This window comes from Euleptes europaea, chromosome 5, assembly GCF_029931775.1.
Source record: "Euleptes europaea isolate rEulEur1 chromosome 5, rEulEur1.hap1, whole genome shotgun sequence".
NCBI classification, from domain to species: Eukaryota; Metazoa; Chordata; class Lepidosauria; order Squamata; family Sphaerodactylidae; genus Euleptes; species Euleptes europaea.
In genome coordinates this window covers 44,559,490-44,587,374 of record NC_079316.1, presented here as the reverse complement: position 1 = coordinate 44,587,374, position 27,885 = coordinate 44,559,490, and the positions used below count along the sequence as shown (strand labels likewise).

At 44.4% G+C, this 27,885-nt stretch overlaps 1 protein-coding gene across 1 annotated transcript; it reads right to left on the bottom strand.

The window, feature by feature from the left end:
• Positions 1-26: 26 nt before the first annotated feature.
• On the bottom strand, positions 27-25,941 carry BOK (BCL2 family apoptosis regulator BOK). Its single transcript, XM_056850010.1, has 4 exons — positions 25,563-25,941; positions 11,393-11,521; positions 1,653-1,816; positions 27-174 (listed from the first exon to the last, which is right to left on the bottom strand). The coding sequence occupies exons 1-4, from the start codon at positions 25,789-25,791 to the stop codon at positions 49-51; spliced, it is 648 nt and encodes a 215-aa protein (XP_056705988.1). The 5' UTR covers positions 25,792-25,941; the 3' UTR covers positions 27-48.
• Between the last annotated feature and the right edge of the window lie 1,944 nt (positions 25,942-27,885).

The window sequence follows — 27,885 nt, the reverse complement described above, 5'->3', positions numbered from 1 at the left end:
ATGCTGCCTGGGTCCCCAAGGAGATGGTCGTCACTTTGCAATTGGATGTCATCTTTCTGGCAAGAGCACAAAGAAGATGGCCTTCAGGAAGTGACCAAAGCTACAGAGGGCAGCCACAAGCCAATGGGTACGAAGGTTAGGATCGGTATTCACCACACACTTTGTAATGTCAGTCTAGAAGGAGTGGGGAAAAACAGAGCATCAGACATGTGTGCTTCCCACTTTCTATGCACTTTCCCCACCTAGAACATTGTACAGACTGGTTTCTGATGTGGTTCCACAAGAATTCTGGCTAGCAGTCTCCAATGAGGTTTTTCCTTAAAACCACCACGTTGTATTTCCCCCATGTTCTGGGTAGCTGGGAATCTTTAGAGGGCCTAGTTTATGCCAAATTGCAACCTGCCAGTCCTTAACCAGTATGACCAGTAGCATTATATGGCTGAGAACTACAAAACCACAGGCTGCCAGCAAGTCTGTGTTTGTTTTGCAAATATCTAGCAAATTTGTTTCTGTGAGTGGAAGGATTTAGGGCTGCAGTAGGAGGGGGAGGCAAGAAAGACACACTCCATGGGTAGAAATCCTTCTGTCCACAGAAACACTGGATGCAAGCCAATGTTGGTACACAGCTAAGAGATGTGTATCTTTGCAGTTAACCACCATGGCAGTTACATTTAATTCTTCTGAGCTTTATATTAATACAGAGAAGTAATCTTTCAAAGCAGGGGTGGTCACCTGGCATTCCTATGGGCAGCATCCAGTCCATAATATGTTTTTGTCAATTCCCTGGTAATCTGCAGTTCCAGCCTGCTGGAAAATGTTCCTCACTCTGTCATAGGTGCCCAACAGAGACATAATCGAACAGGCAAGTGGCATATGAATTAAAGGCAGGAAGAGCAAGATAGCCATAACCCCTGAGAGGATCCTGATTGGTCCAGCCATGAGCCTCTGGATGATAAATGAGTGGAATCAGAGCCACCCAGCACAGATGATGGAGAAGATGATCCAGTGGCCTGAAGACTCTTAGGTGTTTCCACTGTGAGTGGAACTGACAGACAACAGGAATGACTCCTGCCTCAGATGCTGATGAAGCTGAAAAGAAGGGTCACAGGAAATGCTAGAAGAGGGGCATATCTGGCAATAACATGGTGTTTCAATCTTTTAATATTTAAATATTAATTTTGAGTTATTTTTTTCTGTTGTTACTCCACAGCTTTCACATAGGTTTAATTGATACTAACCCAAGGAAATATTCCCCCAAACTAAAGCACATTAGGCCCATGAGCAGCTGAATTCTGAAGCACATGCTCAGCTCATGCTCTGTGTGCATATTATATATACACACAGAGAGTGTGTGCTTTTAAGGCATTAGGATTGCGTTCATAGAAAATGTGCTAGCAGGTCATGAGCAAATTAGGTTAGTGGCACTGTGCTGGAAGCTTGATGGCAAATATAGTCAGGTCAGGCACAAAGCAATAGGACTGTGCAGAGGAAAGTATAAGCAGGGTCACCGCAGGTCAGAGATGGATTGGAAGACTGACTAGCAAAGCTCCACGAAGAGAAATTTATCTAGTGCTTGCCTGCTAGTAGTTACATTCCTGCCAATAACTTTTCCACACACTGTAAGCAAGGCTGTCACATTCAGCGCCACTTACCCAGCCTCCTCTCCTCTTGAGCCACGTCACCAAGGTCTTGCGTACAAACTCCCCCAAGCAGTCTACAATGGTGTGGACCATGGCTGGCTGGGCGTGTCTAACGCAGTCCACAGCCAGCCCCGCTGCCACAGCATAGAGCGACACCACTTTACCCCACGTGATGCCTGAAAGGAGAAAACAAAGACTTTTCCACACGGCCGTTATGAACTTAGAGGGGGGAAAGTATGTTGTGAAGCTAGACTACTGTCTCCAGTGTTCATGTGTATATATATTTTTACTGTTTAATAGATAAGTAAGTTAATTACTTCCAGCTAGACTGACTTACGGCTACCTGACAAACAATGGTGAGTGACTTATGGAGCGCCTGTGGGATAAAATTCAGAACTCATTAACCATCAGGGGCTGGGGCTGCAGCTCAGTGCTGGAGCACACGTCTTGCATGCAGAAGGTCCCAGGTTCAATTTCTGGCATCTCTAGTTTTGAAAAGGATCTTTAATAGTAGGTATTGGGGAAAGGCCATTATTTCCTGAGACCCTGGAGAGTTGCTGCCTGTAGGAGCAGGCAGTATTGAGACAGATGGACCGATGGTCTGATTCTGTAGAAGGCCATTTAATTATGGCACATGGAAGACTAACAAAGCGGTATCTTCCTGCTACAACTAATGGTAAGTGTGTTTAATTCAGAACTAGTCAGCTGTCGGGCCTCCCACTGCAGATGGACAGCTCAAGACCTTGCTGGAAACCAGACAATGGAGCCAGTGCCCAAAGCAGCTCCCCTTCGCGGCACGTTGCATCTCCACTCTAACAACAAAGCAGAGAAACTCTCTAAGACTGGGGCACAAAGCTACTGCTGTCAAGACTGAGCAAAACAAGTCTCCAGTAACGTGGTGTTTAAAAACTCTCCATGCTGCAGATAGTATCCAAGTTCCTGGGTCTAAATTTAAGGATTAATGAAGTGGCTGACGCCGATATCTTAAAAAGATACTTTGGGGGGAAATGTGAGCTGCAACTCAGAAATAAAAGGAAGAGACCATTTTAGCCAGCAGCACACTTTGGATGGAAGATGGAGGAAACTGGGCTGACATTCAGACACTGACGTCACAAGAAGGAAGTGGAGTTCCTTGCTGGGTTCTTGCCGCACAAGGAGCTGCTGTGATAATTACACTGCAGCGCTCTGATTAGTGGGCAATTCTCCTGTTGGACTGCGACACCCATAATTGCCAAGTCTTTCCTGCCATTTTATAAAAGTGATTCATGCGCCAACACTTTGATTTAAATTTCACAAAATAGAGGAACACAATGTTTTGTAAAGAGGCATAGAAGAACCTGCCTGCCAGGCTTCTACTGGTTTGTTTAAATTATTTCTACTTATTTTCTCATCGATAACGTTCACATCAGCTAACTCTAGTTCTTCCAAGCAGGGAAGTGACTTATTGCCTGCTGTGCACACATTCCCTAAAAAGGATCAGGTCCTGCAGCTTGGGGGGTGTTTTTAATCCAGTCCTGGATGCTCAAATTCAAATACCTTTATTGGCATAGTATAGTTTGTAAAAATAGATAAAGAAATAAAAGAAATTTTAAAATAGAGTCTAAGTATAATTCAATCCTTGGTGAATGTGGTCCTTCTCCAGACTAAGTTCCCATTGGTTGGCTGCTATCATCAGGAATCTTGTCCTGGATGCTCAAGTAACACCCCCTTTCCTTTGGATATTGAATAGTTATCCCAAATGAAGTATTGTGAGGAATCAAAAGCTTGCACACTATTTTGGCTGGCAGGTCCTAATACACGTCTTTGGTGTTTCAAGTAGCATCTGTGGCTTGAAGCATCTTTTGCCAGGAACCATTATGCTCTGGTTATATCAAGGTTTGAATATTACTACAACACACTTTACATGGGGCTGCCTTTTGAAGGCCTCTTGGAAACAGCAGTTGGTCCAAAACGCTGCAGGTCAAGTGTCAACAGATGCATACCTACACCGTGCATATAATGTCTGTTCTGAAACACCTCCAGTTGTTGTACGAGGTGCTGGCCTTGACCTTGGAAACCCTTAATGGGCTGCAACCAGGGTATCTTAAAGGACAGTCTGCTTCCACGCTGTTCTGCTGGTCCTCAGAGGCCCCACTCCAGGTGCCTCCACCAACTAAACTGAGGTGGGCAGTGAGTAACAGGAGGGCATTTTCTGTGGTGGCACTACAACTGTGGAATAGCTTCTCTCTCTCCAAAGAGATTCACCTGGCATCGTCTTAAATGCCAGGTTAAACTATTTTTCCTTTAGTTGGCATTTGGTTAATTAGTCTGTGTCATTTATCCCATTCCTGTTCCTGCTTTGGATTACTTATTCCTTGGCTTTTACCATATGAAGAATTTTTATTGCTACTATGAAATCTGAGTGACCTTTTCATGTAATGTATATCCGCTGCTGTTTGCGCTTCCATTTATATGCTGTTATTTACATTCCTTATCTGCTGTTAGCATTTTATGTTGTGTTTTATATTTAATGAATCATTTCATTCTATTGTAGTTCACCACAGTGGCATTTTCTTTTTCTTTTGGAGCGGGGGGAGGCAAGATATGACTGGACTGTTATCAGAAAATAATAAAAGATCAAAAACAAAAAATCATCCAACTAAACAAGGATTTAACAATTACACATCAGCGACAAACAGACAAGCAAACCCCATAGGCTGGATCTTACGAATCCATTCTATGAACGATGGAACCTTCCTCCAGTGGAAAATGCCTGTTCTGCTAGTACAAGGTTCCTCGCATCATAGGACCATTTTCCATTAGCGGAATGAACTCACAGAACCTGACTCCAACAAGAGAACAAAACCATCATCATCTGGTACCTAAATAATAGTAGCAGAGATGCCAGCCAAACTTCCCTTGGGAGGATGTTTCAAAGTGGTGACCTCCCAGATCCTAGTCTCACATTGTACCCACCACACCATACTGGCTACTTCTACATACATGCATAAGTGCCGTCAAGTGGCAACCAACTGATGGCGACCCCAGCAAGGGGCTTTCAAGGCAAGTGATTCAGCAGAGGTGGTTTGCCATTGCCTTCCTCTGCAGAGTCTTCCTTGGTGGTCTCCCATCCAAGTATCAACCCTGCTTAGCTTCCGAGATCTGGCAAGAAATCTGCCTTCTCTCCCCTGGCTACCTCTAGCCCTCTTGAACTGATTTCCTCTCCTAAGCATTTGCTTCCCATCACTGACTTTGGTTTGTTTGCATAGGAGGCATCGACTGCTCCGCCCATTCGCCCTCTGCCTCACTGTGGCCATCCCTCCCACCACCTCCACCTTCTAACATCTGTAGCACGAGACGTAAGGCGATGTCTGACTAGAGCGTGGGAGCTTACAGATGGTGCCGAGACAGACTGCTTGTTCTTTTACCTCCCCCTTGCCCACCCACATGCAACAAGCAGCAATCTGCATCTAATGAAAACACCACCCATTCCTATTCCCGGCTTCGCAAAAGCAAGCTGCTCCTTTACAAGGACACTCCTGAACCACCCTGGCTTCTGTATCTTGATGTATCTGTCCTGCTCATAAATGCATGCAAACAAGGAATCCGTCTGGAGAGACACCAGCAAGGGCTCCACCCCCGCACAGCAGTCCACTGGTGCTGCTTTAAAAACAGATCTCTATTTCACAGCTGGCAAGCAATGCAAAAAAGCTGTCTCTGTTGATTTTTTTTTTTAAGAGCAGCCAAATGGAAGCCAGCTGTGGAGCGGAGGTATGTAAATACTGTGCATCTCAGAGGAGGGAGAACAAATGAAAATTCGCTGGAGAGGAGCCCCCTGCATCGGCCTCCCGGCCCCTGGAAAAGCTCCAGGAAGCCATGTGGGAGAAAGCGTCTGGTCAGTCTCCAAGCTCACAAAACCACACTTTGCTTGCTGGTATAAATAAATCTACCCCACTTCATGATCAAAGTACACAACTCTCTGTCCCCAAAACAATATTCAGAGTCACATTTCAGCAGGAGAGGCAAGATGGGAAAGCAGAAGCAACATCATGCAGACGCAGCACATGCTGGCCTTCCATACTGTCTGCTCACATATTTGTTTACATTTATACCCCACCTTTGTCTCTTCAGTGGAGATCCAAAGCAGCTTGCATTGTTTTCCCCACCTCCATTTTATCCACACAACGACCCTGTAAAGATGAAAGCGTGTGACTGGCCCAAGGTCACCTAGCAAGCATCCATGGCAGAGTGGAGATTTGAACCTGTGTCGCCCAGATCCTAGACCGACACTAACCACTACACCACACTGGCTCTCATATAGGAATAGGAATAAGCTGAGAGGGAGACCGTGTTAAAAAAACCTTTCTAGATGTTCTAGGATGACAGAACGAATGTGTGTTGGGGAAGCAGGAATCGCAGCAGCAAACTCTACCCTCAACTACACGCATTCTTTGGAGTGTGTGCAGGGCAAGTAACTTGAATGCACATCTCCATGCAACCAAGAACCCTGCTTAGGATTCCTAGTTGTGCAGAGCATGCACTTGTACACATGCAGGCTCTATACGTGCATTCCAAAGACTGCATGGAAGTCAGGGCAGGGCTTGCTACTGCAACCTGCTTCCCACCCACTTATGTTTATTCCACCTATTTAGGACATCTGAACAGGGCATGCTTGCTAAGTCCAGTATTACCTGGCAAAATCTGCACTTGGCAAGGGACCGGGGGTGGAAGGAAGGAGACGCCTCCTCAAGCAGCCACCAATGAAGGACAGACATTCAGGACAACACTCATTTTCCCTTGGCCTAGGACAGGAAACATCCTCATCTAACTGGCCCCTGGGCACAATGGGACATAGGGTTGCCAGGTCCCCCCACCCTGGCCACTGGAGGGATAGTGGGGGTAGAGTTGCCAGATCCAGGCTGGGAAACTCCCAGAGATTTGGGGATGGAGCCTGGGGAGGACAGGCACAATGCCACAGAGTCCACCCTCCTAATTATCCATTTTCTCCAGGGGAACTGATCTCTGTAGCCTGGAGATAAGCTGTAATTCCAGGGGATCCCCAGGTCCTACTTAGATGCTGGCATCCCTAGTGGGAAAGCACCCCAAAAGTGACCTCTTTAAAGCACTGCATTCCAGGCCACTTTAGGTCATATGCTTGGATGCTTCCTTTATGCTTTTCCGAGTGTTTTAGTACATGCTGATTAATTACTGTAATAAAGGTCTTCTACTGAGAAGAGAAGCAACCAGATATTGTTAATTAGGACCTGGGAGGTAGGGCCCCTTCGTATTTTGTATGTGTTTTTTTCACCCACGAAAACCCTCTTCTAACAGCTCCAAGACTGTTCAAACAAAACAGAAATCAAGAGAACCCTTTGCCTAATGTTCATGGGCTCCAATGAGCAGGTGGCACCCACAGACTTGAATCAAGAACTTGTGATCAAGCCCAATATTCAAGATCTGCAATACAAAGACAGGAAAGAACGGCCACCACCCCTAGCTTTGTAGTCACAAGTGGTTTCAGAGTCCAAATCCACACATCTAAGAGGCACTGAAAGTGACAAAGAAATATATCTTTTCATTTACTGCTCCTGAATTAACTCTCTTTAAAGCATATTACAGTTTGTTAAGGGAGACCTATGTGTGCATGCATGGGGAATGGGCAGGAGGAATTTTGGATAAAAGAACCATAGGAAAAACAGTTCTCCCTCCCACTAGCTATGACTGGGCAGTCCCAGGTTCAAATCCTCTCTCCACCATGACATTCCATTAATGTCTTTGGGTTAGTCATTATCCTTCAGCCTTTGCTACCTCATCGGGCAGCTGTGAGGAAAGAAAAGAGAGAGAAAAAGCAAAGCTGCCGAGCTAGACTTTGGACATGGCTCCATGGCCAGCTGACGTTGCCAAATGGAAGGTGAGTGAATGGGAGATTCACAAGAGAGGTCTGGAACTGCCATAGAATGCAAAGGATATCAGATGTGAAATAGGCACAGTTTTAGATACTTGTCCCTTTAAAATACACATAACAACAAAGAGGAAAGAATTGGGTTTCTGATGCTTGCATGGATTTTATGCGTCTTTCAAACAGCAAAAAAAAAAAAAAAACATGCCGGAGCACTTCACAGGGGAGGCACAGCTGGTGTGTATTTTGTACCCAGCATTGTACCAGAGTACAAATGCATCATAGCACTGTAGCAGCAGTTAGCATGTCCCTCTCCAAGTTTACCTCTGCAACTATTTTTGGAATAACACCCCCACACACACACACATAAAATCAAACATTCTATTAGTAGAGAACTTTTAACATTAAAGATCCATTCTTGAACCACTGCCTCCATCTGCTTTGTTTTCCATTGCTGATTCTGGCCTTGATTTTCAAAGAGTGGAATGTCTGGCTGAGGCACAAGCCAACCTTCATTCTACTAGCTTTAACAGGATGCTGATTTGGGCCTTCTAACTATTTGCTTGGATCCTGTCACAAAAGCCAAAGTGTCTCTTCAGATGAATCATATTCACTCTCTCGAACTTCTTAACAGCCTAAAATGGATCATTTGAATCACTGATGCCATCTTGAGGAGCGCATGAGTTGCATAGGAGGGGATGGAAAATAACCCTGAATCAGAATGTTAGTCTGAGAAAAACAAAAACGACTTTCATGTCCGTTTGCAACACATTCAGTGGATAAGAAGAGTTGGTTTTTATATGCCAACTTTCTCTATCACTTAAGGAAGAATCAAACTGGCTTACAATCACCTTCCCTTCTCCTCCCCACAACAGACATCCTGTGAGGTAGGTGGGACCGAGAGAGAGTGACTTGTCCAAGGTCACCCAGCTGGCTTCGTGTGTAGGAGTGGGGAAACAATCCCAGTTCACCAGATTAGCCTCCGCTGCTCATGTGGAGGAGTGGGGAATCAAACCCGGTCTTCCAGATCAGAGTCCACCACTCCAAACCATTCACTCTTAACCACTACACCATGCTGACTCTCGTCTTCTGAACTGCCAGAAGATGAGAAGACTCCTGGAATATTCTTCTGCCAGCTTAGCAAATGGGGAGGGTGCATTTGGCCAAAGGAAAAAAGTGGAAGGGAAGGCTTGCAGAAGGGATGCTTCCACACATGACAGCCATTTTAGAATTCACTGCCTACCAGCTGAAGGATGATTGCCTGAGTTCACTATTCAATTAAGTTAAGGGGCACATTTCAAAGACCCAGGTGATTTCCTGTTATCTTCTACAAAAGAAAACAGAGATTCTCCACTGTATATGTTAAGCCTTCACCAGCTTCAGGAAGAAAACTAGAAAGCTTCTGCATACACAGAGCTTCACCTATACCCAGAAGCCACAGGACTGTACTCCTTGTGCCTCCACTTGCAGAATACAGTGTTGTTTGCACTGGCCCTTTTTAAGGCCCTCTGTAGCAAAGGAGCCAGCGTGGTGCAGTGGCTAAGAGCAGCAGACTCTAATCTGGAGAACTGGGTTCAATTCTCGACTCCTCCACATGAAGCCTGCTGGGTGACCTTGGGCCAGACACAGTTCTCTTAGAACACTCTCAGCCCATGCAGAGGCAGGCAATGGCAAACCACCTCTGAATGGGCGAAAACACATGGTCGCTTTATCCTCCTTTATTTCCTGTATCAGCCAGAATTCAGCCAGGATCGAATGCACGTTTGGCAAAAACACATGCGTTCAATCCTGGCTGAATCCTGGCTGAAACAGGGAATAAAAGAGGCAAAAGCGACCATGCGTTTTCACCCGTCTCTTACCTTGAAAACCCTATGGGGTCACCATAAGTTAGCTGCAACTTGACAGCACACACACACACACTGGTGCATACCTGATGCACCACCACCATATTCGTCCTCCCTAGTCGATCTACACTGCAATCCCAGGAGACTTAAATTTAAACACGGCAGATGCCATTGGTCCCATCACCAGATGTACCAGTTTCCATGCTACATGCCTAAAGAGAATTATTTATCTGTTTCCCACTGTAGTTGCATTGTTTCTAGCCAAAATACAAGGAATCCTGAGTTAGGGCCAGTTGAGAAGTCCTAGGGGTGGCTAGTCAACACACGTGAGTTTTCTCAATGAACCAAACAGTGCACTCCTAGGACCATTTCAGGTTGGTAAAATGGCACAGGAAGGAAGACTAGAGCTTCTACTCTGTTCACACTACAGTCACATCCTTGACCATATACCATGTGTGAGAACTAAGGAAAACCTGTAACTCATATCTGACTATTACACAGGGTGGGGACCCTGAACCCAGCTTGTATATTCTGTAATGTGTAAATCATATATCATCTTGTGAGGAGGTGCATACTGTCAGACGCTAAAGTAAGTGTGTTATCTGACGTTTTCCCCCCTTACACCTATTTTGGGAAGGTAATACGCTGAAAGTGTTTCTCTGTTTCCACATTTCCCTCTGAAATATTATCCTATCAGCATTATACTTGTGTGCAATGGGGTCTCAAGTAACAGCTCGCAGAAGTAAAACAGGGAGCTGATCAACTCTTAGAAATCCAGTGTCAGTCCTAGAAAATCCCTGTACCCTGTGCTGACAATTTATAAAGTCAACAAATGAGCAAAGTTATGTAAGAACAGCTGCTCTGCTCTAAACTGAACTGTTTTGCAAATATCAGCTGTGTGGCGCCTTTGCTGGTAATTTCCAAACTCTTTGCTGAAGGAGCCTTTCAGTGACAGCTTATCTTTGTCCAGAAGCAACGTATCATCTGCAACATTGTGCTAAAGTGGTTTCCTACCCCATGGCCATTATACACAAACATGTTGTAGTGGTTTGAGTGTCAGATCTAGAAGACTCCGGTTTTAATATCCCACCCACCCCCCACTCTGCCATGGAAGCTCACTGGGCCTGTTCCTCTCTCTCAGCCTAACCTACCTCACAGGGTTGTCGCTGTGATGTTAAAATGAAGAAGGGGAGAACAATGTTGTAAGCTGCTTTGGATTCCCATTGGGGAATAAGCAGGGAATGAACAGACACAAACTTCCGTCTGCCTCTTTGTGCCATCCTTTCTTTACACAAGAATGAGGAATTTAGCATCTTTGACAAGCAGGTAGGTGAATTTCAGTGTCTTTCACAAATGAAAACTGGACAGATTTTTAAAAAATCACCTTACCTACTTAGATTTGCTATTAATTCTGGCTTAAAGAGGTTTTCGGTTTTTGTTTGTTTTGGAAGCAAGTCTAGTCTGCAGTGCCAGTATGGGGCTGGGGGAAACAGAGTGTAAGGAAACCAAGCTAATCAATATACTGGTCAGATACAAGTACATACACCCCAGCCCAAATGTATCAAGGTTGAAATAACATCCCTTGATCACAAAGAAATCGCAGATTTTGGTTTTTACTCTGCCTGTCATGGTAGAAGAAGCAGGCACCTGAGAGTGAATGCAGAATGCCAGCTAGTTAGCAAGGAATGCGTTCAATCTCAGCCGTCAGGGAAAAGAAGAAACTAGATATTTCTGAATAATGCTGAAGGGAATAACTGCTGAGGTAGATAGTGAGCCAAAGCTTGAAATGAATTCCCCCTTCTGTGAGAAGAGAAAGAGAGAGGGACTGGCGTATCACCTGGTGAAGCGGAAGAGAAGAAAAACGTACACGGGTTTGTATTAAATCATTAGTGAGGTCTCCATTGCCAACTGCTTCCAGCCAGGATCCTTTGCCAAACGGGCCCCACCCTGCAGGCTGTCCCAAAACATGCCTGTGCTTACACATCTTGCTTTGTCCTTCCCCTCCCCCACCCTGGATTGCAGTACAACACCTGAAGAAAAGATCTGAGTTGCCACTGCCAGGAAGGCATCCGTCACCACAGTTTCTGAGTGCAGGGAGATGTTTAGCTGCCGTGCAACGTTCCGATAAAGGTTGGGCCTAATGTACTCCAGCTCATCACCTAAAAAACAAAACAAGCCAGACGGCATATGAGTTTCAAATCACTAATGCCATGCTTCACTGTGTACAATACTGACCAACTAGGGAGGGAATTCCTCCAGACAAAGACCACAGTACTGGAGCGTGGCACCACATACAATAGCATTCCAAGAGCAGCAAAGTTTCTCCAGGCCTTCTAGGAACTAAACACTTCTTCTGGAGCCCAACGCAATCCCATCAACATGCCTTGACAGCACTTTGCACACACACAATTTAGAGCTCATGTTCAGTGAGGTGCAGCGAACTCGGGTTGACATCAGCAGGTGAGCCAGGCCTCTGACTGAGTCAGGATGTCTTCACACTACAACCCGCCACCTCCTTCATCATTCAGTTTCAGAAGAGTGGCAAAGAAATAGCAGTCTGGGTTAATGCACCCTATTGAAAATGAGCTGAAAATGGCTGTGTGCATCACTCCTAACCAAGAGTCTCTGAGGAAAAGACAGTTTTAATGGTGTTCGATGTGTATCCAACAGAAAAGCTCCCTATGCACTGGAAGGGAAGAGGCCTCAGATTTACATTCAGCCTCATTGCTTGGGTCAGGAACAACCACAAAATTTATGTCTGGAGTTACAGTTTTCAATTTTCATGTTTTTCATTCAAACTTTGTGTAAGCCATTGTGAGAATCTATATGTGAGCATGTGTTTTCATTAAATAAATCAAGAATTGGAAAGGGAAAACATGTTCCCTCACTTCTGTAACTTTACAGAAGCTTTAGGCAGTTATCACTGTCTTGCTCATTTTATAGCTTATACCATTTTATTGCATGGCTCTTCAGTTTTGCAATCCTGGTCCAGTTTTTAAAGTGCATTCTCTAATTTTGAAACCCAGTTCTTGCTAGATTTTACATATGTTGTGAATGTTATATGTGTGTGTGTGTGTGTGTGTGTGTGTGCGTATAGTTGTATATTGCTCCTATTGTATTAATTTAAAAATAATAATTATGTGTGGAGGTGCAGTTCTCGCCATGTTGCTGAAGGAAACAAGCAAATGACTGAACACACAACATGAACTGTTCTAGCCTAAGGACCAAACTACATGCAATATTGGCATTGTTTGACTGGAACTCTGGACATGTAATTTGTTCCTAAGAAAGAGTCATAGGAAGACCCACATATGAATCAGTGTCAAGGAATGAGAGGAACCATTTCCATGATCAGAAGTGCCCCCCCCCCCAGGCTACTTTAAGCCCCAGTATGGGAGAAAAGGCAAGTATCCATATTGTTCCCATCATTTCCCCTACTACAGGGGCTTAAAGCATTTCAATAATCAAACAGTAAACAGGATGGAAAAAGTTAACTCCCTGTTTCCCATGGTCCATATCTATATTCCGCTTCTCCTGTCCAGAGTTCTAATTCCAGAAATTTTGTAATCCTACTCCTACTGCATGGCTCATTGTGCTGTCAGCAGGCTGTATTTTTTACACAAGTATACACCAATAGCAGAAGAAAAAAAGGATTTTAAGTAGCATATATGAACTGGGATTAGGCTACCAACATTCCTTTTTTATTCCATTTGCTGCAAATGGGCAAAAACAACAACTGCCTGTACATGTGCCTTCTCTGTTGTGGCCCCCACCTTGTGGAACGGCCTGCCTGAGGAGGTCAGGAAGGCTCTCACTCTCCTGGCTTTCCGCAAACTGTGCAAAACTGAGTTATTCAAGAGGGCTTCTCTACATAGGGAATAGACTTGCACTGTATTAAATAATTCACAAAGTTACTTAGAAAAGTTATAAGGGACTGTGGTCTATACCAGGGCTTCTTAAACGTTTTCCACTCGCGACCGCTTTTCGCCCAACCCCGGGTATATAGGTATATAAAATAGGTATACAAATCAGACATTTACTGATAATAAATCAATTTTTGTGACCCCCACATTTAGTTACACGACCCCATATGGGGTCGCAACCCACAGTTTAAGAAGCTTTGGTCTATACTACTGTATATAGTTTGCAGAAACTAGGATCCTTCTATGGAATGATGCTCCATTTAAAGTGTCATGCTAATGTTTATGTTTTGCTTCAGTTCTATTTTTAGACTTCCGGTTGGTTCTACAACCCTAATCCTACTGCATTGTTTATTGCATGTCCGATCCTTTTGTGTTGACTCCCTCTGTGTAATCCGCCTTGAGTCCAAGTGAGAAAGGTGGATTAAAAATAACGTAAATAAATAAAATTTAGCAGAATAATCTTCATGCATTTCTTATGCACAGATGCATTCCCCTTCAGGAATTATAGGCTGAATTTATGCAGTGAGCTCCCTGGCGCTTTTCAATAATTTTAATGCAATATACTGGGTTGGGTAGGAGAAGGGGAAGAGACAGCTCTGACAAGATCACACCCAACGTAGGCCAACCTATGGCCTCAGCTATGTGGCAGATCTTTAATTTAAACAAAAAACCCTGCCCTATTCATATGTAACACACGCCATAGGGGTACAATGCAAAGAGCCAGAGGAACACGATGGCACCTGCAGCTTTTCTTCATGCAGACCCCTCCCCCCATTTTTCCCCTCCCAGCCAGGTTCACTTCCGCAATCACAGCTTGCCGAGGAGAAAGGTGCCTTGATGCACAGTCTAGGACAACAGAGTGGCAAATGGAGATGTGTGCAGTTCCTGAGGCCTGTTAAAACTTGCCCCCAGCCTAGACTTACATTTTTTAAAATGCAGGTCCATCTTCGTACAGGCATGAAGATAACAAAATAGCCAGCGGCTGGGGATGGTAAATTAGACAGGTTGGTAGCTTCTGCTAGCAGACACAGTAAACAGTGTGTCCAGGTAAAGAGGTTATATGGATGCACTGGTGTAAATTCATCCTCCTTTTTTAAATGAAGAGGCTCTAAACAGTAAAAAGGAAAGGACAGGGCAATGTCCTTAACTGGGACAATATAATACTGTGATTGAATCAGTAGTAGAAAACAGTGTTACCTCTTTAATGAAGTGCATGATTTTGCTGGGTGTGGGGGAGAGGAATTCGGGCACATGAAACCGAAATTTCATTAGCACCACCCTCCTCTGCATGAATCTATTTGTGCAAAAAGATGTCCATACCAGCATCTCTATAGCAGTTCTTATGTATTCTCTGGTTTTATCCAGTTTGGCCTTCACAGCCTCTCTACTGTTTGTCACATACTTTCTATCCACACATAGAATCATAGAGTTGGAAGGGACCACCAGGGTCATCTAGTCCAACCCCCTGCACAATGCAGGAAATTAACAACTACCTCCCCCACCATATCCCCAGTGACCCCAACCCTCCACCCACCATGCAGGATCCCACAATCAAAGCACTCCCAACAGATGGCCATCCAGCCTCTGCTTAAAGAGCTCCAAAGACGGGGACTCCACCACCCTCTGAGGCAGCGCATTCCACCATGGAACAGCCCTCACCGTCAGGAAGTTCTTCCTAATGTTTAGGTGGAATCGCTTTTCTCTTAGTTTAAATCCATTACTCCGTGTCCTAGTCTCTGGAGCAACAGAGAACAAGCTACTTCCCTCATCAACATGACATCCCTTCAAATATTTAAACATGGCTATCATGTCTCCCCTCGACCTTCTCTTCTCCAAACTAAACAAACTCAACTCCCTAAGTCTCTCCTCATAGGGCATGGATTCCAGACCTTTGACCATTCTGATCGCCCTCCTCTGGACACGCTGCAATTTGTCAACATCCTTCTTAAATTGTGGAGCCCAAAACTGGACACAGTATTCCAAGTGAGGTCTGACCAATGCAGAATACAGTGGTAGTATTACTTCCCTTGATCTAGACACAATACTCCTATTGATGCAGCCCAGAATTGCATTGGCCTTCGTAGTCACCATGTCACACTGTTGACTCATGTTCAGTTTGTGGTCCTCTAAGACTCCCAGATCTCTTTCACATGTACTGTTGCCAAGCCAACTCTTTCCCATCCTGTACCTGTGCCTTATGTTGTTTCTGCCTAGGTGAAGTACCTTACACTTCTCCCAATTGAAATCCATTTTATTACTTATGGCCCAGCTCTCCAGTCTATCAAGGTCATTCTGAACTCTGACCCTATCCTCCAGGGTATTAACTACCCCTCCTAACATGCCGTCTCCTTTTGCAGCTAAGAGGCAAACTCTCTTATGGATGTGCAAACATTCCCAACAAGAACAGAAAAAGCAGGAGTTCCTGCCTCTAGTCCAGTAGAATGGTAAGAGAAGTTACAAGTAATTATAGAGCTGAAACTCAACAACATTTGACTAAAAATCCCACTCAATCCTTACACAGCTTCAACTAGTATGGATGCAAATTCCATCTGACTGGCTCAAATTTCTATTGCAATCCTGTAACAAGATGTACTCTTCTGTGGTCTCTCAATACTTAAATTTTTTTCCTCTGCTTCAACACAGCCTAGCAATATGAACTAAGTCATACACAGACTGCCACTTCTTCCAACTGCCACTTCTTGAACAACCCGCTTCTTCCAATATATCCTGCCATGGACCACTTAGCTTATTGTTTGAAGAACATTTATGGGAAGACAAAACTGTGAACTTGACCCCAAAGGGTGGGCTTTGAGATGTTGTACAATGAGGGGTGCATCATTAATCAGAAGGAGCCAGCGACTTGGCAGCACGTGCTTACTGTAGAAAGAAATGCATGCGCAACTGAGGTGTTAGCTGAGGCATCAACAGACGGAAGCAGACATGCAGAGTTCTTAAGCCTCAATTCCTCAAGGGATGTCTGAATTTCAAGAGGCAGTGTTTGTTTTGTGAAGGTGGCAAATGTATTAAGATGAATACATGACATTGCCACTAAGAGGAATACATGACATTGCCACTACACAGAAAAAAGACTGATGCTGAAAGGTACAATGATAATTAAAGACAGGAAATGTTCACATGTTGTTTGTGATTTTATGTTAATTGCAGCAAGAGCAATGTATAATTCTGACCACTGTACAAGACTGCTAAAATAGAATCAGGCTCCACTTCAATCTTTGCAAGCAATGAGCATCAATGTTCCATTAATGGTTTAAGTTACCAAAATGAACCAGTTTCTCGCTGGGAGAAATCTTACATTATTTACTTTATACTCATTTCATGGCATATGGAAATATTTGCACAATCTGTGAGTCACACACCGCGACATTATAATAAACTAATGGATTTAACAGCAACAGCAGACGACGAGGCGTACAGCAACCAAGTCCACATTAGATAACATATTCTTTGATGAGAACATTACCAAATTGCTTCTCTCAACAATAAACGAGTAATGAGTCAAGGTTTATACAAGCTTTGTTATGTCACATAAGTAGCTTGGGCCTTATTATTAAGCAAGCAGATGGGAATACTGCCCCAATGTTAGAATTCAGTGCCCAGACTGCTGGCCATGGTTATCACATGGCCACCTTTGGTGAGAATACAGGCTTACTTGCATTGTTAGCAATGAATCAGCTCCAGAACAAGGAACTTTCCTAGAACAAATAACTTGCTGGACTGCATTTACCTCTCATAAATACTCCAAAATGGAATAGGAGTCATGCTTTTTCTCACTTTTTGTTCAAGCCATTTACTGGGTAGAGTACCACATCAGCAATATTCATCCAAAGTGAGAAGAAAACATTCCAGCTCTTGCAGGAAGACTGACAGCTATGTGATGGTTGATGTTCAGTTATCAGGGTTGGTTCAAGGCATTTTGCTGCCCCAAGCAGGGCTGCGCAGGATGGGTCAAGGGGACAACGGTGAGCACCTGTCATCTTCTCAGACCATGCACCCAGCAGGAAGGCAAACATGGAACAAAGGGACAGCCAGAACTGCTGAGAAATATGTTGTGTAAATTTTTAAAAAATATATGTATAGAAAGAGTTTCTGCTCAAATTTGGCTCCTGAGATTTCCAACTATCTTCACAACAATGTTGTTTCATTGACTCGGAGATCACTGGGGGGAAACTGTTTTCCATACAGGATATGGGAGAACTGAGTGTCTCATAGCTTTCAGGGTGTACACCCTTTTTCAACACCCTGTCAAGTTTGTATCTAACCAAAAAAGTAATTTCATGGGTTGGAACATGATGGAAGCATACAGCCCGCCTAAAGCTGTGAAACATTAATGAGACAGACTAAGCCTGTCATCAGCTATTTCACATTAATATGGGAAGATATTAAAGTCTGGAGATCTCTTGAATTCTCAAGTTCCTCATTGGCCTAGCAGACTAAGGGATTTTCATGCTCCAGGCTACAACTGTGCTCAGCATTTTTCTTGATCCTCTTTTTCCCACAGAAGTATGGGAAAGGAGAGCAAGCCAGCAAACCACATTCAACATCAGTTCCTTGTTCATGATTTGAAAATCAGGGTAGGCGAGTAGCCAGAAAGTGACCACATACATGTCTTTATAATGAGATAATAATCAGGTACAAGTCTGACATAAATGAAACTGGGAGGAGGAGGCTTCACAAACGTTTGCAAGGTTTTTGGGTGTCCTAGGAGAACTATGGCAGCAACCCCCCCAACCCCCCGCTTCATTCAACCGAGAAGAAAGTGAGATGTCTAGGATAAGCTTTTTACTTACTGGGCATTCAAATGAACAGTGTAAATTTAAAGTACCGGTAAATAAGCTCTTCAAAACCCCTCCAAGTTCCATCAGGGCAGCTACAGAAGACCAGAGTCAACAGATATGGAGACTCTAGAAGCCAGTTGACACCAAGCTTCCCTTCAAGCCACCGCTACAGTATGGCTGTTGGGAATCAGCAGGGGAAACCCCTCTACTGAGGTGAAGGGACTTGTGCGGCCCTCTGCAGCTCTGGTCAATATGCAAGAACCAGTGTCGGGATGGACGGTGGACCTGGAGCAGCTTTAAGAGGCAGGTGGGGATGCATGCCTGCTGCATCAGGGGATTTATTACTTACTTTTATATTCTAACTTCCTTCCATCACTTTCCAGGTAGCATACAAGGTCTCTGCTGGTAGTGTTGGGTCCTCCTTGGCCCTGCTCAGCACTCCTAGAGGAGGTGGGGGGAAGTGCAGAGATTCAAGCCCCGCTGCCTTGCTCTGTTGCCACAGGGAAGCATGCTACCACAGAGGGTGGCCGGGTACCAGAAGGAGCCAGTGCAGTACAAACCATTCTCACTGGGCAGGCCTGCTGAAGTAAACAGCAGCTACTCTTGCCGCTACTGCCTACCTAGGGCAGGCAAGGCAGGCATTTAGCGTGACTGTGCATGAATGCAAACACTCTTAACTTTTTATCACTCTTCTCAACAGTACCATCAAATCCCTTTAGCAGTAGACCTCCTGGCAACCTGTTGTGTTACCCTCTGGTGCCTGAAGTGCCAGCAGGAAAATATGGGAGGGGGACTGGGGCATGCTGCCAGCACTTCCAGTTAAAACAGCCGTCACAGATGCTCTAGGAATCACCAAAAAAACCTCTATAGTTTTACCACAGAGTTTTTGTTAATCCTAGAACAAGTTCCCACCTTCAATTGCTCCCAGGGTTTGCAGACAGCTGGGAGCCCTATCAGAAGGCAGCTCCTCCTGAGGTGATGGCAGAGGTGCTGCCACTTGGCATTGCTGGCAAAGGGGATAAGGAGGGCTGAAAGACGTAGGAGGAGAGGGTGGTGGGTTGTGGCTACTCATCTCTGAGAGACATGGTGCTCCTCCTCCACCCACCACCTCCTCAATCTCTTGTGGGGCCTGAGGTGACGCAGTAATGGTCTGGGTGCTGCTGTTACCACCAGAGCCCTTACATCACAGAGCCCTTACATTGCTTTCCCCCCCCCCACTGGCTGCAGACACAGCGGCCACTGGAAGATCCAGCCCTGCCCTGTGCCATTCTCCCAGCAGGGCTATTGGGTGGTGGCAGTGAAGCAGCAGCAGCAGAGGAGACAGCTTGCACTTGGGCAGGGCTAGGAGGAGCAAAGGAAAGAAAGGATGGCAAGCAGGCAGTGGCTTCCCCGCAGCCTCCAGAAGAAAGGTGCATGGGAAAGAGGAGGCACTTCAAGCCTATGTTTGCCTAGTGGTTGGGCCAGCCCTGTGAAAGAAGCACACTTTGGGAACACATCCGACTGTCTTCTTGTAGATTAAGGCCTCTGACCACTTACCGGCTTTCAAAATACAAAGTTGGGAGGGGAGATGGCAAAAATGGGTCCTCTGTGACCGTACTAGACATCTCCTCCCCTGTCTTACAGCTGAAATTACACATGCATCGTAAAATGCAAAAAGAATGAATGGAGATTGTACACCAATTTTGATTCAGAAATCTGATAAAAGCACATGTAAAACTGCCCACTGTTCCCCAGGGGCACATGAACATAAAGCTGCCTTTCTGCTTTTCACACATGCGCAACAGAGAATAAGGGCTGAAAGGCACTTTAAATGTGAATTCAGTATTCATCTCAGCTGCAGTCTCAGGAATATATTATATACAAAGGTAATAATTTTGCAATAAATGAGTGTGTACTTTCCTTCTGTTCAGGAACACAGCATTTCCCCTCATTCTCAAACCATAATACTGAGGAATGTGCCATACTTCTCCCAGAAAGCACATTGATTGCTATTGTCAAGTTGTGTGGAATGAGGCTCAACATATGTCATAACCATTTGCTGGGTGTTTTTATGGACTTGATCACTTAACAAGCAACTCAAATCTCTTTTCTGACTCCCTGGAAGCTGTGCAACTTCCCTACTATATAACGGCAGCACAGAAGGTGACCCACACCTTATTTATCCCACTCTTCCTCCAAGGACCTCAGGATGACATAAGTGATTCTCTCTTCTTTCATTTTATCCTCACAACAATCTTATGGGAAGGCTGGGCTGAAGAAGAGTGACTGGCCTGAGGACATCCAATGAGCATCATAGCTGATTTGTGATTTGAACCTGGGTCTCCGCAGCCCTAGTCTGACAGAACAATTAAACCACATTAGCTTTGTAGGCATCTGTGGCTAAGGTCAGTAAGACGATTTAGCAGTGCTTTGCTAGTTTGTGAATACTGTGAAAATGATCAGATCGGAGTGTGCCCCTGTACTCCACCAGTGCTTGACCTTCCTTCTCTCCAGACGAGTAATTTGCAATATTTTGCCATTAAAAAGCCAAATTACGTCAAAATTCAGAGCACAAGATCAACAAAGAACCAGTATAAAATAGCCCAGTTTGCATAACTAAAGCTATACAACTTCAAACACTGGTTGTTGCAAAACCTTTATCAGAAAGCAGCAAACAAGATCTCCCAATAAGTAACAAATATACAGGGGAACACCCTACGAAATTGCTTTAGTGCATTGCCATAAACCTCACATGGTTTGTACTTGGATTACTGGCAATAGTTCCCCTCTGTCATTTTGCTTTCTGTAAAGTATAAGGCATCTCCAAGAATCCCTCTGGTGGTGGAAAGTGCTGTCAAGTTGAAGCTGACTTATGGCGACCCTTAGGGTTTTCAAGGCAAGAGACATTCAGAGCTGGTTTGCCATGCTTGCCTCTGCATAATGACCCTAGACTTCCTTGGTGGTCTTGTTACCCGAATTAGAGTGTCTCCGCTTTGGTTGGGGGAATTAGCAATGGAGACTTAAGCTTTGCGAGAGGTTGGGTAACCAGGATCTTTTGCCAGCATACACAGATAAAAGTCCCTTTTAGAAAACTCTTAGTAAATGAATGGCTTTTGAATAAAATTGAGTTTTATTTTATTGTAAAAATAGTTTTTAAGAACACAGCAAAAACACACACATGATTCACGCGAGCTAAGAAAATAACAGGGAGGAGGGTGGGATTCTAGAGTGAGGGTTAAGGTGATATTTACCAGTCCAGAAGAGGGACATCCGAGTGAAAGCAGCACTGTAGAAAGTGAAAAGATAGGGGGGCCCACATAGAAGTGGAGGTCTATGCAAAGATCCAGGATAGAGTCTCCCATCCAAATACTAACCAGGGCTGACCCGGCTTAACTTCCGAGATCTGATGAGATTAGGCTAGTCTGGGCCATCCTATAAAAATCTTTGCCTGCCATTTCCTTCATATGCTATTCTAGCATTCCACCTATTCTTCAAATATACCTTAAAATTTCATTTTCTTTTTCAAAGAGCCATATTTGGTTGTGTCCTGAGCCATATCTGGCTCTAGAACCATAGGCTGCAGACCTCTAATCCAGATGAGCTGAACAGGCAAGAAGCAGCATGGCCATCCCCCATCCCCCACTTATTATATGGAGGCAGGCTAATCTAGTACATGTGGACAAAGTATTGTGCTATTGTCACTGCAAAGGGACTTACAGGATTATAGCATAAAATGTAAAATATGATTATGTTCTGTTTGACTGATCTTGTGGGTAAGAGCCACTCAGTCCTTCAGGGAACATGGTTACGACATCTTCCAATCCTGCCATTGCTCCAAAATAAAGCTATTCGTCTATCATCTCATGAGACGACAGTATTCCCACTGGTTTTCACAGTGTAGCCATTAGCAACATACAGATGGGACTTGAAAACCAGCATTCTAGGGACTTCAAAACATAACCATTATTCATCAGTTATGCAACCATCTGGCAGACTCAATTAAGCCTAACATTAAGCAAGATGAAACACCCGAAGTTTGGAGACACCTGCAAGGAAAACACTTGACCCTCTGAATGGTTGAATTGTTTCATGTGATCTGATAAAACAGAAAGGAAATGTGGTGTATACATGCAAAGGGCTGATAAGAGAGAACGTTGCACACAGGGGTGGGGGTGGAGAGTTCCTTGCACTGGGAACATGGGATTCCTTCTAAGACAAAGCAGAAAAGGAGAGGGGACAGAAGATAAGTGCTTCCTAATGGGTAAAACACATTTGGTGGCAAAAAAGGATGGAGGATAGTGTTAATTTTCTAAAGGAAGCACTACAGGCTGTAGATTAGCATCGTAAATTGGTTACTCTGCTTGAAGAAAAGATTCCCACAGTGCTTATTTATTAGCAGGCATGTAATCAGCCCCAGTTATGACATAAAGCCCAAGTGATTTTCCAAGTTTTTTTTTACAACTGTTAAGATTTTTACCATGGTCCTTTCTGAGTGCTAATCACATGAAGTTATCTCAAGATTAATAGGCTCCCCTTGTCATGGGTCCTCCACCCTGGACCATCAGGATAAAGTTTTCAAAACAATGGGGTATTCGTCTCAAGATTTATTGAACTCTTTCCTTGCATCCTCTCATCTTAGTAGCTGACACTGGGACATTTGTAGGTTAGAGGGTCAAACAACACATGATGCTGGCGATCCGTCATTCAAACTCCCAACATTTCATTCAGACTTTAAAAACAACCAGGGGACTGAGCCTGCTGAGCTGGGGAAGGAGCTTTTAACATTTTCCCCAATCAGAAATGCCTATTCTAGGCTTTTTAAAAAACTCAGTAATACTGTGCCATTCTTTTTCTCCTGCTAGATTTTAACGCAAAGCAGGAAGTAAGTATTTTCAGCTGGGAAAAACAGCACAATGGGGTGAGTTAAGAAACAAAACAAAAACCTCTTCCAGCATTGTGGCCTCAACCCAAATTTGCTCCCTGGAGCCAAATTACAAATTCTAGAGCCAAATTACAAACCAGAAGTTGTGATCATGGAACTTCAGTGTTATGTGAAGTTTGGCCTACAGGCTCAATGAAGACAAGTTAAGCTTTGAAACTTAAACAGCCTGTATTAAGTTTATGCCAATAATTTAACACTGGAATGGATCCATGAGATTTCCTTCCTGTTGAATGATAACCAAGATATCTGGAAATCTAAATTCCACGCTAGGCCTGCTGAAATAATCTTGGCAGGGCAAGGACAGGGGCATGCCATCCACACAAGGAGTTCCCCAGCTATTCTAAATGAGGCTAAAGCAAGTTTAACTTGTTACACCAGTTTGTAGGGGCTGCAGAAACTAGGGGCTTCATATTCCTGACACATAGCTGGGAAACAACAGAAATACAGCATGGCTTCTGAAGCCATATCAGACTGCTTTTGAGAGAAGGGAAACAAGGTCTCTGTGTGGGGAGGAAGTAGTTTTACACTGAAGTAGCATTTCCCTCAAGGCTTCTATGAATGTTCCAGTTTCAAGCAGCATTGCTTAGACAGAACGCCAAGTTATTGTACCTATCAGCCAAATCCTAATCACAACGTAATCGCCAGGACAGTCATCAAGGGGGCACCTTCAGATATGTTCCAGCACTTTCTAGCCCTTTGAAATATTCACCGCCCACATGTCAAAGGAATGCAAGTCACACACCCTGTCCTCACTCCTGGCCAGGAAAGAGGGGAGGAAAGAAACAGAAAGGGAGTTGAAGTGGAGGAGTAAAACAAAAACAAAGAAAGGGGAGGAACAGCAGGAAGAGAGCCCAGAGTGGAGATGAGAGATGGAGCAGACAATGGCAAGATCAGGACACAACTGGCAGAAAGATGATTGTTTCAAGAAAGAACTAAAACGTGCTAGCAGCACCACCAGAGAACTCTGGCCCTCCACTCAGCAGGGAAGGAAGGCCTTGATCCCTTCAATCTCATTTTTGTAGACAACAATGTACAATCCAAGATGGGTATGCCACTGCAGGAGGGGGAGGAGTTATAAGATTCTCATTTGATTTTAAAAGGTTCGTTTCTTACATTCAGCTCTCTTCCTTTCGATGAAAGGAGAGGCTGACACTCAGCTGAAGAGCACATGCTTTGCCTATAGGAAGTCCCAGGTTCAAGCCCCATCTCCAGTGAAAGGCTGTCAGGTAGCAGGTCCCATCTGAGACCCTTAAGAGTTGCTGCCAGTCAGAGTCAAAAGTACTGAGCTTGACAGACCAGAGGTCTGACTCAGCATGTAAATATATGAGCAGGGACTGAGAAGCACTTAGGATACACCTTTTTTATATATAAGTGCTAGTTGAGATGGGTAGAAAGTTGCATAAACCCCAGGGCACTGGATTGTTCCTCTCTGCAGGCTCAACATGCAAAAACTAAGCATGCAGAGGAACTAAATGTAACCGTTTCAGTTCTATAACTAAATGCCATAAGCACATGGCGTTATACTGTTTGTGGCTGCAGAAAAGAGGAAATAGCAGCACTAAGAGGACAAATTCCTACATTTCTTGAAGCCATACGACTGTTAATACTTAAATGCAATTGACAGAAAGTGACAAAGAGGGAGTCACTAATGGCAGCAAAGCCCAAGCAAGAGAAAGATAGCCAAGGCTGCTAGGCAAAACAGATTAATTTTGCGAACTCAAGGCAAATTATAGCAGACTGTTACTAGTATTATAGCAGACTGTTACTAGTATTTTGTTCTTGAAATGCAGCCCCCAAATGTTTACTACCGGCAGCTCCCCAATTCAAGATCTCAACTCCTCACTCTCAGCTATAGTCAATGGACACTGGAAATCAACATTCACTGTTAGGAAAATAGGTGTAACACTCAACTTTCTCTGTTTTTCAAAATCTTTTAATCTATTACGGTCAGCCTAGGGAGTGAAAGACAGCATCCCAGTCCAAGAGAACCATATTGTAAATGCGTCTGGGCTGGAAGCAAAGAACATTTTTCATAGCATTGAAGACTGTGGTGTATGTGCTACTGTGGTGCACGTGGTTAAACCATTTTTTGCCAATATCTGCACAATAAGGAAAACTTGCAAATCTGTGCATGATGATACTGGACTGCAAAGAGTGCAGACATCACAGGATATCAGACCACCTTGTGCTAAAAAATAATAGCACCTGTCTCTAGTCAACTTCTACTTACTTTAATATCTAAAATAGCGAACTCAAGCTCTCTTCTTAAGCACACGGGCAACTGGGAATTCCCAAAGCCTCAGTTGAGCATACCCTGTTCTGAACTTCCTAAAGGCTCTAAGCCCTCAATATTGTAAAGACATGTGACTTTACCAGCTGAGCAGTTCCAGAGGATAACGACCAAGTCCTGCTCCCTTGGATGCTCTAACAGACATCACTAAGATATCGCAGCACTTTTCCATTTCTTTCCAAACTCCTCACTGCACATTTCCCCTGATCCACCCAGAGGCTCTTGGAATCCAAATGACCACACTAAGAGGGACACTGTTTCTGCACTTACCTAATCTCAGGAGAATGTTCGACACCTCTGATAACTTGCCACCAGGAGCAGGTGCGCTGTATTCAGGCTTGTTCCAGCCAATTCCAGCCCGAATCAGCCTGGAGTGAATGTAGTCTCTGCAGAGCACCTTGGCCTGAGATACAAGCTCCTTGTCAGTGGGAGACCGATCAAACACGTCCATCACCTCTGCAGCAAAGACAGAAGAGCGGCGCAGCACCTCCATCTTCATCAGCTAGTCCCAAATATGCAGGGTGGAGCCGTCATGAGGAATTCGCCGGTGGGGTGCCTCAAGAGAAATCTACAGCTCTTTCTCAGGAGAATGATTCACGGTGATCCTGTTAACGCTACAGCCTTTGCAAAAAATATTCTTTTGAACTACCTAGTTGACACAAATATTGAGAAATCTATGCATTAAAGAGGAAACAAATTAGTATCCAGCCTAAACCACTTCACACATTCTGTTGATCTCAGCAGAGTTAACATTAATTCATGCCAGAAACAGATTTACTACCCCTCGCAAAAAAAGAAGAAAACAACAAACAACCTAAAAACAAAAGTTCTGCGTTTACTGTGACCCCTGTAAAAAGCTACAGGTTTGCCGATACAGAATAAGGCTTGCACAAACACATTTTTGTGGAGACAAGAATAAAAATATGCTGTCTGCATGGCTTCTTATTAGACTAGGAGATATCAAGCCAGCCATCATTCTGCTTTTTCGTGAGGTGCAAAATTAATATTTAATCCGTAATCTCCATCTAAAATAAGAAGACAGAGCCAGAGCAAAACTGTCTTAATTGCAGTATGACCCTAGCCACAGATATGCCTTTCTAAACCCATAGATTTGTAAGGGTACAACTTGGTTTAGGATTGTAATTTTTTTACAGTCGCAGTAACATAGGACTGCAAGGCACTGTTTCAGCTATGCCCGTTCTCCTAGCACCAAGGCATGATTTTGTAAATCCCCGAAAGTCCTCAAAGAATAAACTTTACAATAGATCAATGATCCTGATGCATAACTAGAAGACAAGAGTGACCAAGCTCAATGACGGAGCATACACTTTGTATGCACAAATTCCTAAGGTTCAACCCTTAATATTCCCAGTTAAAAGACACGAAAGCGCCCTTTGCCTGACATCCGGGAAAGCAGCCACAGACAACACTGGACAGGATGAACTGAAGTCTAATGCCACATGTCCTCATATTGAGGCAGCTCAAAGAGGAACTTACCCAATGCCTCTGCAGAAAAATATATCACATGTACAAGACATCCATCATTTTTAAAAGCTTATTTTCTAGTTCATTCTAATTCTGGGGGTGGGGGTGGGGAACCTTTCCAATCTCTACAGGACAAGAACCGCAACCATGAGTGTATTACTTCAAGAAATGATGAACCCAGACATACAAAGAAACGGGTGCCTGCAATGGGGAGCAGAAACATTATTCAAGTCCCAGTCGCTTGAACTTGATTTCAGCAGGAGCAGAAACAATAAGAGGGACCCACATTGGCGACAGGGCACTGGGAGCGGCAGGCTGTCATCTTTTCTAGCCTGTCCTAAACGTATTCCAGAGCAACAAATCAGCAAATTTCCATTTACCTTTCCAATGCATTTCCACCCCCAGTTATCTGATCGTTTCTTTCCCCCCTCTGCCCTTTCTCCTGGGCCTACGCTGCAGAAAGACTGCAAGGGCTCTCAGTTCCCATCCTCCGCTCTGGAGGCTGCATGGCTAAGGAGCCTGTGCCGCTCTCCTTGCCGTCTACCCAGCGCTTTCCGGCTGTCAGATCTAGCGCTGCTCCTTTTGCGAGGGAGGGAAGCTCCAGGCTGCAGCCTTGTAAGGAAGGTGAATTAACCGGGAGGCGGAGTTCACTCTAGTGGGAAAGACTCTTAAGGACGCGCCGCGGAGCTGCACGGAGAGGCTGAACATTTTTGTGTTTTGCCGAGCTGATATATCCGTATTCCCAGTTTTAATAAAGTTCCCAGTTTTTCACAAAGTTCCTAATTTATACAATGGAGACAATCGCGTCCCAGTGCAAAGGATTCTTGGCACTTGGGGCAAGGAGTGTTGTGACACTGGTGACATTAAACTGGTTTTAATCTGTTCTGACATGCTGGCTTTTATGTTCCTGCCGTTTTTAGATTTGGTATTCTTCAGCATGTGGATTTTATTGTGTTGTTGTTTTGTCTTAATCTGCCTTGGGAAGCCCATGGGATGAAAAAAATGAGCTAAAATGTGCTTGACAAATAGAAGCTGAGCAGGGTCGGCCCTGGTTAGTATTTGGATGGGAGACCGCCAAGGAAGTCCAGGGTTGCTGTGCAGAGGAAGG

Excerpts from the sequence above, each read along its gene's own strand:
- BOK (XM_056850010.1), bottom strand. The coding sequence starts at position 25,791 with ATGAAGATGGAGGTGCTGCGCCGCTCTTCTGTCTTTGCTGCAGAGGTG. Across the intron at positions 11,522-25,562 it reads GAACATTCTCCTGAGATTAG|GTGATGAGCTGGAGTACATT; the intron begins GTAAGTGCAGAA and ends TTTGTTTTTTAG. Across the intron at positions 175-1,652 it reads TCAAGAGGAGAGGAGGCTGG|ACTGACATTACAAAGTGTGT; the intron begins GTAAGTGGCGCT and ends CACTCCTTCTAG.